The sequence below is a fragment of the Cebus imitator genome, unplaced genomic scaffold, assembly GCF_001604975.1.
Source record: "Cebus imitator isolate Cc_AM_T3 unplaced genomic scaffold, Cebus_imitator-1.0 Scaffold45, whole genome shotgun sequence".
Classification (NCBI taxonomy): Eukaryota; Metazoa; Chordata; class Mammalia; order Primates; family Cebidae; genus Cebus; species Cebus imitator.
Window position 1 is genome coordinate 4758634 of NW_016107360.1, and position 10909 is coordinate 4769542.

General features: G+C 35.4%; 1 protein-coding gene across 2 annotated transcripts in view; it reads left to right on the top strand.

Annotated features, from left to right (window-relative positions):
- Nucleotides 1-4901, top strand: part of ITGB8 (integrin subunit beta 8) — a 76976-nt gene extending 72075 nt beyond the window's left edge. For both annotated transcript variants that reach the window (XM_017526943.2, XM_037737897.1), the window contains 2 exons: nt 3409-3572; nt 3684-4901. In XM_017526943.2, coding sequence (XP_017382432.1) covers nt 3409-3572; nt 3684-3806 — 287 coding nt within the window. In that variant the 3' untranslated portion in view covers nt 3807-4901. The remainder of the gene's footprint in view (nt 1-3408; nt 3573-3683) is intronic.
- The last annotated feature ends 6008 nt before the right edge of the window (nt 4902-10909 follow it).

The following is a 10909-nucleotide window of genomic DNA, read 5'->3' on the forward strand; positions in this document are numbered from 1 at the left end:
AAAAAAAAAAAAAAAAAAAGACAGGACTGAGGTCTTCATTTTTAAATTATGAAATATTGCTTTATTCTTTATAACATTGTTTTATTTTTAAACAGCTTTATTAAGTATCATTGATATAGAAAAACTGCACATATTAATGTATACAATATAATGAGTTTGTGATTCAGTTTTTTAAATCTCCCAGAGATGGTACTCTATAACCAACTGAGTATGCTTGCCATAGTGTGGCTGAGTGGTTAGGTTTCCTGTCTCATCTATACAGCTGAATCTCCATGCAATGTACTTCCATGGAAGGGCATCCAAATAAATTGGCTAGCAAGGCCTCAGTAAACCAGAAATATGAGTTTTCCATGTAGACTCATTTCACTAAGAGACAAAGTCTGTGGAGCAATAGTTTTCCTTCATAATCCAAACTTGCTTCCAGTTCTGAATGTCCTCTTGTCTATTCAATATTTGCTTTCATGTTTTAGGTGAAGCCAAAAAACTCTAAGTAGCAATGATCTGTTTTGCAAAATACGTAACTTCAGAAGGGCCATTCCTTCCTAGTACTTTTCATTTTGATAAAAATATAGCTTAGGGGTGAATGATTATAAATGTGTCGTAATGAAAAGGGTATGGAACTTTTAGTTTGAAGACTTTGGTCTAAGACATGTCTCTTAAGATTACTAGTTAAAAGATAACAGCCTTCCTACAAAAATTTCCCTGAGCCTCAGTTTCCCCATCTGTAAAATGGAAATAATGCCAATCTCAGAGCTGTATGACATTAAATGAACCAGTGAACATGAAGGGAGTATCTAAGGTAAAAGATGACACATAAAATGGGGAACACGTGAGAGCTATACTCAAAGACTCTTTTTAAACAAAAGTTAATTAGAACTTGCCGGCTTCGATGGCTCTCGCCTATAATCCCAGCACTTTGAGAGGCCAAGGCGGGTGGATCACCTGAGGTCAGGGGTTCGGGATCAGCCTGAGCAACATGGTGAAACCCTGCCTCTACTAAAAATACAAAACTGGCCAGGTGTGGTGGCGCATGCCTGTAATCCCAGCTACTCAGGAGGCTGAGGCAGGAGAATCGCTTGACCCCGGGAGGCAGAAGTTGCAGTGGGCCGAGATCACACCATTGCACTCCAGCCTGAGCAACAAGAACAAACCTTTATCTCAGAAAAACAACAACAACAAAAGCAGACCAAAACAAAAAAACAGTGTATTTAGAACCCAGATCCTTACTTTGTACAGGGGTAAGGTGTGGAACTCCACATGCATTAGAAACTAAACTTGAAGTTCTATCTTTATTAAGATCATTCCTATTGCAACTATTATTTCAAGTCTCTCCAACCTGTAAGAAAAATTCCATCTCTTAGGAAGACTGCACAAAAGAATACACTTTTCTCCAGAGTTTTGTTTCCTTTTTCCCTCCCATCCACACTGATCTTAGCCCATCATGAACTTGGCTCTGAAAAGAGCCCCATGTGCTGCCAGCTGGAGCTGCAGCAATCACTCCAGAAAGCCAAGTGCCTTTCTAATAAATAGGGACTTATTATCAACATGTCATTTATTGTGTTAAGTAAACACTACTCTGACTTAAGTGTTGTTATCAAAAGTATTCCCTTAAAGCTTCTTAGGAAAAGCCCTGGTCTGACCTAAACTAAAGAAAGCACAGGCTAGGCATGAATGTTTGACCACTCACGGCATTTAAATATGCATACAGATTTGAGCTCTGGAAATGCCCTCTGTCCTAACCTATTAGAAATATTTCTAAAATGTCAGTAGCTAGGGGGCCCCCCTCCCCTTCACAACTATTGTACAAGGAGAGGGGAAGGGCATTTGTTAGGCACCTCTATTATCTGTCCACTGAGTCACACTTAAAGGCTGTTCTTTCAGTCTCTCTGGCTGAGCTTCCACCAGGTGAGAAGCCAGTAAGTGGGATCAAGCCTCCTGCCCCCTCTGAGGATCTGCCTTAGCTGACTGAGTAGTCCTCAATTAACCAAAGGAAATGACAATCCATCAGAACAAAGGCATGTGTGTTATGAGCCTGAAAAGTCACTGTGGAAGCCTCAAAAGACACCACCTTTGAGTAGAATATTTTGATTCCCTCTCTGTGAGACCTGTAGCAACAGGGACCTGCAGTGGCATTTGGTATTTCCACTCCAATTGGAGTAGCCTTTGACTCTTCTTTCAAAGTATCTTATTACAAAAAAAAAATGAGATTAATTAAGTCTTCTCACTTGAGAGAAACCCTTGTCCTTGTCACTGAGTTTTGCCTTATTCAAGAACTGCTTGCTCCTCACTGGAAATTCAGACCCAAATCCCCCAGGATTGGGTGGTGTACTATTCTAAGCCTTGGTAGGTCACCTCCCTAATGGCCCTCTCAGGGAGACATTGGAACTTTGGATGGGGTCCACAAACTCTGGAGAATGGGTGGAGGAACACATGCCTCTTTAGCTACAAAGTGCTTTTCTGAATCTGGGGCAGCTGGAGTGTTCCATGGAATACTTGGCTATTGTGCAACCATCTTCCTCTTAGATTAGGGTCATGCCTCTGGCAGCAACAGAGCCAGTAGACATTTTAGCACCAGATCTTTGGCAATGAGGGTTTGCTAACGATCTGGTGCTAAAATGAGATCTCTAGTATGTCCCTCATCTTAACACAGTATTTCTTTTTCCAGTTAATAATTATTTAAGTATTATTTGCTCTTAAAATACACAGTGCATTTTTAGAGGCAAATGGAATAGGTGTAGTTAAGAGACAAGTAAAAAGCAAACTAATGAAAAAGGAAGAAAGGTATTTTCATGTTGTCCCTTATTGGACACTCCTATTTCCTGGAGAAGCCATGTATAATAATAATGAAAAGTTATACTTCAATTTCTGAATAAATATTTATTTACCTATTAGTTTTGATTTTAGCTTCTGCAGATGTTTATTTTCCATTACTGGCATGGAACAAAATGAAGACCAAGCATAGCAACAGAAACATATGCTTAGGTCCAGAACTGTTCAATAGTTTTTTAAAATCCTATTTTCCACTTAGTGATCAACAGTACACACCACAAAAACTATTCCTCTTTCTGTCATGGATAAAATTATGCTTGGTTACGGGACCTGGACATATTCCAGTTAATACAATTAAAGAATCAAGCTGCAAAGAAGTTATATGATTGAATATCTTAATCATGGCTATTCTCTAAAGGAGGATTTTCTATTGAAAATATTTTAATAGTAAATGTGCAAGAAAAGTTAGAGAGCTTACTGTTTTTGAGTCAAAGGTAATTTCAGTGCCCTGTTTTGAAAATGTATATTTACTAATATCTCTGGCATTGTTAAATGAGCTGTGAACATCATTTACTTGATGGACTCTTTTGATTTACTTATTCCAATTTTTAATCCATTTATTTGTTTTCTTCATTACAGAATGTTTCTCCAGCCCAAGCTACTTGAGAATATTTTTCATCATTTTCATAGTTACATTCCTGATCGGGTTGCTTAAAGTCCTTATCATTAGACAAGTGATACTGCAATGGAATAGCAATAAAACGAAGTCCTCATCAGATTACAGAGTGTCAGCCTCAAAAAAGGTCAGTGAATGCTAAAAAAAAAAAAAGAAAGAAAAAAAAAATGCTCACAGTATGTTAATGCGTAGTTAAAATATTTAGGCTCATAATTAATAATATTTCTTCTCCATTAAGGATAAGTTGATCCTGCAAGGTGTCTGCACAAGAGCAGTAACCTACCGACGTGAGAAGCCTGAAGAAATAAAAATGGATATGAGCAAATTAAATGCTCATGAAACTTTCAGGTGCAACTTCTAAAAAACAATTTTTAAATACTTAACGGGAAACTGGAATTTTTAATAATTGCTCCTAAAGATTATAATTCTAAAAGTCACAGGAGGAGACAAATTGCTCACGGTCACGCCAGTTGCTGGTTGTACACTCGAACAAAGACTGATAAGCATCCTCATCATCGTGTGACTCACATGGCTGCTGAGTTTTTCAGAGAAATATGTGTCTTACTACTGTTGGAGACTAGTGTCATAGTAGCACTTTACTGTAACATATAACTTATTTAGATCAGCATAGAATGTAGATCATCTGAAGAGCACTGATTACACTTTACAGGTACCTGCTGTCCTATACTTCCCAGAGAGACCTGCTGTGAGAGAGTTTAGCATTGTGTCACTACAAAGGTACAGTAATCCCTGCACTGCACACGTGAGGGAAAAATAATCTGGCAAGTATATTCTAAGGTTGCCAAACACTTCAACAGTTGGTGGTTGAATAGACAAGAACAGCTAGATGAATAAATAATTCATGTTTCACTCTTTCAAATGGTGAACAGATAAAACCTTAATCTTAAGAGATTACTGCTTTTTAAAGTGTGTAGTTTTAGGCATGTGTGTTTATGGTTTGCTTCTTTTTACAAGATAGATACTAATTCCAGCATTCTCTCCTCTTTGCCTTTGTTTTGTTTTTCCTCCTTACAGGATAAGTTTATATATGTCAGAGATGACTGGATTAATTAAGTGCTAAGTTACTACTGTCATAAAAAACTAATAATACAATGTCACTTTATTAGAATACTGGTTTTAAAAGCTGAATGTTAATAGGGAACATATTAAGTATCATCAAAACCTGAATAGCTTCATTGTGCACAGGTGTGGAGTTTTGTATCCTCTTACCTGGTAAACTGAAGGGATTGGCCATTGCATTTGTCTGATCATTCATTCACAAGATATTTAGAAACTCTGCCTCAAGCAAAGTACCACATTTTGAATGTTTTCTTGGATTTTGACTCAAGCAGATATCACCATTTTCAAATATAAAGCTATGTTATCTTTTCCCTTCAATGCAGCCTAAGGATGTTCTTTTCCTGAATCACTCCAACCCTTCTTGCCAGAATTTATAAAAAAAAAAAAACCCAAAATTGGAGAACAGATGGTATCTTAGAAATAAGCTATTTTTTTCTTTTTTCTTTTTGAGACAAGAGTTTCACTCTTGTCACCCCAGCTGGAGTGCAATGGCTCAGTTTGGGCTCACTGCTACCTCTGCCTCCAGGTTCAAGCTATTCTCCTGCGTCAGCCTCCTGAGTAGCTGGGATTATAGGCACCCGCTGGCATGCCCAGTGAATTTTTGTATTTTTAGTAGAGACATGGTTTTGCCATGCTAGCCAGGCTGATTTCAAACTCCTGATATCCAGTGATCCATCTGCCTTGGTCTCCCTAAGTGCTGGGATTACAGATGTGAGCCACCATGCCCGGCCGCTAATTCTCCTTTTTAGTGAGCTAGGGAACTGAGCCTCAGAAAACTTAAATGATTTCTAAAAAAACACTCAAGTGATAAAGTGGCCACAATAGAGAGGAGTTTCCGTCTTCTCATTGCCAGGCCAGTGTTCATTGCACAATATCATGCTACCTCTTGAATCTTTAAAATATTTAATTGGCAAATGTTTTCCAATGTGATTTACTCGAGTCTTACGTGTTTGAAAAAAGTTCAAAGCAAAAGAGAAAGAATAATTCAGCTTGCAGTCTTTCATGCTAATCAGCTTCTGAAGAGACCGAAGCATAGCATACGTACAGGCGAATTCCCTCGCACCAAAGCCTGCATGAACAGTGTTCCCTGGAGTTCTCCAGTGCTCAGCTTGAGACCTTGACACATGCGCTATGAGCCCTGTCTTCCCCAGTGGAAATTTCTTTAGACTTACCTTATCCCTATGGACTTAGTCTGACTTTACTGGCTAGCAGTCTAACAGTTCTGTGTGGAGTACACAGTTTTGCCCATGACAACAAAGGACTCTATTTGAAATCTTTTTATAATTAACTTCTATGATTTGCTGTCTTCCAGCACTTTAAGGTACCAGATATTTGCATTTTGATGAAGACTAACCCATCCTATATTCTACCCTAAAGAGAACTGAAAAACCTATAATAAGTTGTTCAGCAGCTCCACTGGATGTCCTCTACAGCCAAGCAATTATAATGCTAATTTGAACTGTATTTCCTTCCTCAAATGGGAGGCTGACATAATTCAGTACTATGAGTCACTTGCATAAGAAACCTTTGATCACTAAAAATAATGTAAAAATTGCATTTAGTAGCCTAATACACATAACATTCTTTTTAAAAAGGAAAATGGATGGATGCCTTACAACCCTCTGAAAGAAAAAGTGTAAGATAGCCATTAAGTTGACGATGTTTGAAAGGAACATGATGTGTGTGAACAATAAACAAATTTCTGTATGTAATGAATTATCCAAAAGTTTTACAAAATGAAATCCTTAAAAATCAAGGGTTTATATATGTTTTACACCCTAACTACTTTGTACTAACTTTATAATGGACTAAGGCTGTAACCATAGGAAGGGACAAACTTCCTTGTAGGCAACTCAGTGTTAGATGATCGTGGTTATGCTTGCGAAGTCTTGTGCTTACTTTTTTTAAAAAAAAAAAAACTTAAAAAGCTAATTTTTAAAGATTGTAGGGCTTATGTTTTACTTGAATAATTGATAATTTCCTGTGTAATGCTTTGTGGGATGAGAAAAGTTGACTAGTTAGAATTAATTAAATGCTAAGGGAACACAGGGTATTCTTAAGTTAATTTATGTAAATAGACTCTGTTTTCAACTAATATGGCCACAGGAGCCTTTTGAGATTCATTTATATTAAACACAATTAATGAAATTTTACATTGTTAACAGAATTGAGAACTTGAACAACACTTTTAGTACAGCAGCATTTTTGTGCCCTAATGACTTATAAACGTGCCATACATACACTACAACATAACTTTTGCTTTGTCATGCATTTTATTTCTCTGGGGACACCACTGCACTGCAGTGCACATGTATTTATAAACATTTGTTATATTTTTGGAAACTGGGTAATATTTATTAAGTCATAGACTTTTCTGGAAGACTTAAAATTTTCACTAAAATCCGATTATGTCTTAAATGTTCAGTTTAGCTTTGGTTTATAAAAATAACAAAAAAAAAATCTAAGGTTAAAAACAATAGATATGTCTGGAGGCAATTTTTCAAAACTCGAAATTAAAATTTGTGGATTCATGATATGCAATACTTCAAATATGAAATATATTTTTAATATTTACTTAATACCCATTGAAGATATCCTTCCTTATGTAAGACAACAGGCAGCCATCAGACACTGAAATATGTTATGATAGACTATGAAGAATTTTCTCTGTAGAATTATATTCCTCCTGGAACCTGTAAAGTAGATTAGACTCAAAGGCTTTTTCTTCCTTTTCTGACTCCTGCTTTTTCTACTCACTCTTCCCAAGATATTTTCTAAAGCTTCAAGCTTAGTAAACCTAGTAGTGAAAAACAACTGAATTCAATAATTAAGTTCTTCATTTCCAGACATCTTTAATTGATCTTAAAGCTCATTTGAATCTATGCCCCTGAACAAAGACAGACCTATTAAAATCTAAGAATTCTAAATTTTCACAACTGTTTGAGCTTCTTTTCATTTTGAAGGATTTAGAATACATATACTTTCATAAAAGTATCAGGTGAAATACAGTTACATGGGAGCTCAATCATGTGTATATTGTATTCTGTTCTGTTGACTCTCAATAATTAATTTACAACTATCCTCATTTATATTGACCTTAAGAATGCCATTTTATGCAATGCAGACCACTGAGATATATTTTCAAATAAATATAAAGCTAATGTTCTTTCAGATAATTTTCCTTCCCTAATTCCTTTATAGCAAATTTTATGTATAACTGATTATACATATCCATATTTATATTTCAAAGGACATCACTTTTTCACATTAAAATCTCTGCAATTGTGACATCTCGCCATTGTTGGCACTTCAGATGCAGTGTTTTAAATTATGCTTGAATAAATATTACACTAATTCAACTTTAATGTTCACAAGTCTAGGGGAACTTTGTTTTCTTATAAATATTTGAGAGCCCATTTATGATAACATGTGAAGCCAAAATTTCAGGACAGCTAAGTCACGTACAACTCAACATGGAGCCTAACTGATTATCAGCTCAGATCCCGCATATCTTGAGTTTACAAAAGTTCTTTCAGGCCCCCGCTTATACTTTACGAGAGTGCAAATAATTTCAGCAAACCCTAACTTAACCAACCATTAACAAATTTTTATTCTTTTTAATCTATTCTATGAGATCCTTTCATATTATCATCTCATTTTTAAACAAAATTAACTGGAAAGATATTACATGGAACTATGATAATTAGATTTTGCAGCATCTTGTATGTCTTGTATCAATGGCAGAAGAAAATTAAGATAAAACCAATCAGTGCTGTGAAAACCAACTTTCTTCTAGAGTCCCCTTCCTTACTTTTTATTCTTCTCTATCATTTGTGGGTTTTTTTCCTCTCCTTGGCTCTGATCACTTTAACTTCAAGCTTATGTAATGACTGTTATAAAACTGCATATTTAAATTATTTGAACTACATGAAATAATTGTTCAGCTATCTGGGCAGCTGTTAATGTGAGCCTGAGAGTAAGAACACTACTCTTTTATCTACCTGTAATACCTTTCTGCATAAAATTTATCTTCGTGAGCCTAACTCTATTATTCAGGTTTCTTCTAGCCTCTACAGCCTACTTCAGTTAAAATTGTCTGATACAATAATAATTTTTAAAAAAAAAAAAACTGCAATTGTCAAGGATGGAAAATGTGTGATTTGTGTAAAGAATTTTTACAAACTTTACACTTTCCTGCAGATAAATGTGAAATTTTGATAAGACTCCTACACAATGACAAGTATGGTACATAAATTTTATTAAGAATATTGAGTATAAAATACTTTAATTCTAAATTATAAGAAAATAAAAATTTGCTCATGTTAATATAGAAATTCATTTTGTGTACATTTAACATAGCTTTTAAACTATCTTACATTTATTAGCTACTTCATTATGGTTTTTTGAACTTCTGAAAAAAATTAGAATTGTTTTAAGATTATCAGTAATATAAAAACTTATTTTGTTTCACCTAACAACTACTGCATTTGTAAAAGGAAATTCAATACAGAATATATATTTAAATTAAAATATTTGAATATAAAATAGCACTAAGAAATAAGCAAATTATCACTGAATGTATTTCTTGTTATTTCTGGCTTTGAATTTTACCTAACTTAAATTGTCTAAATGATACAGAATATTGGAAAATATGATACTTTTACATAATATATTATGAACCTGTTCATATAACTCTGATTGACCACTAAACTCTGTTTTATGTATTTATTAAATAGCTGACACTGTAGTTTGTTGTGAGATGTTTATTTTTCTAACAGAGCTTATAACAGGACAAGGCATTTAATTAATGCACCATTCTGTTTAAAAGTAGGTGTTAATATGAAATTGTTTTAAAATAAAAATGTAAAAATCTAAAACACAAAATGCTTCTTTATTTCCTGTGTGTTACATCATTCTCAAAGTTCCAGACAACAGTACATTGTACCACAAGGAAATGTAATAGCATCTATACACTGTCACCAGCAAAAAACATTACATAATTCCAAAAAGATACTACTAGAAAATTGTAGGGCCAATGATGAACAAGGGAGGACATCCTAGATGTTCTTTTCTTTTTTGATGGTTATTTGCGGTTGAAGCAGAAAAAATATTCTAATGACAAAAACCTGAAAAAATAGCTAAAAGTTAAAACAGGCACTTTCTACATGCCAGAGCCTTCTACCACCTTAAGTAAAACATATTCATAACCTTCAACTGCACATTCTGAAGAGTCATACTTAAATTAATTGAATTTTATTGACTATCCATGTATTGTGATTTTTCCTTTATTTACCCTACAGGAGAGAATAAAGCAGAATGTGGTAGACATTTAGACTGATCATCTGTTCTTAAGGAGCTTTTAATAGTTTGAAGGAAAAGATAAAGTGTAATGCGCCTGATATGGTTTGGCTGTGTCCCCACCCAAATCTCATCTAGAGTTACCACATGTTGTAGGAGGGACCTAGTGGAAGGTAATGAATCATGGGGACAGATACTTCTGGTGCTATTCCTGTGACAGTGAGTAAGTCTCACAAGATCTGAAGGTTTTAAAAAGGGGAATTTCCCTGCCCAAGCTCTCTTTTCTTGTCTGCCACCATCTGAGATGTGCCTTTTACCTTCTGCCATGATTGTGAGGTCTCCCCAGCCACATGGAGCTGTAAGTCCAATCAACCTCTTTATTTTTGTAAATTGCCTAGTCTTTTTATCAGCAGTATGAAAAATAATGCAGCACCTTTTGATAGAAGATCTGTGCTAGAGAGACCAGATGGACACTTAGTGGTACGTTTCACAAGGCCTTTAGACTTGAGAACTCATCTCAATTGTGTTTGGACTACAGTCTTTCAAGCCTAGAATCCTGATATTTTTTTAATGAGTATTAATTGACCGATTTCTTCCTCTCTTCTTTAGTAAGAGAACCTACCTTTTGAGTTGCAGCAGAGCACAGTTGAGACTCCCAGACTATTTTGTAGCTAAATGTAGAGACAGAATTTAATGTGGGCCAGTGGGATGGAGGAGGAAGTGATATGTGCAGCCGTGGGGCTCACTTCCTCTTCTTCCTTTTTGTTGTCTGGGACAACTGGAGCAGCTGTCCCAGCAAAGGAAGCCTTGTGCTGAAACTGTTAGAGCTTCCCCTTTAGCTATTGACTGTTCATCTCTAGACATCTCTGTTGGAAAACAATCGTAGCTTAACCATTGCATTTGATTTGATATTATAGCAGATAATCTGTACAGTAACCAATGAAGTTTTCTTTATGTAATTGTCTCACTGAATAATCAGGAGTGAAAAGTATCATTTTCCTTAATTTTTCAAATAGGGAAAACACATCACAGAAAGGTTAAGGATCTTGTATGAATGCATGCAGCCAGTAAGTGGCACTTACTGCA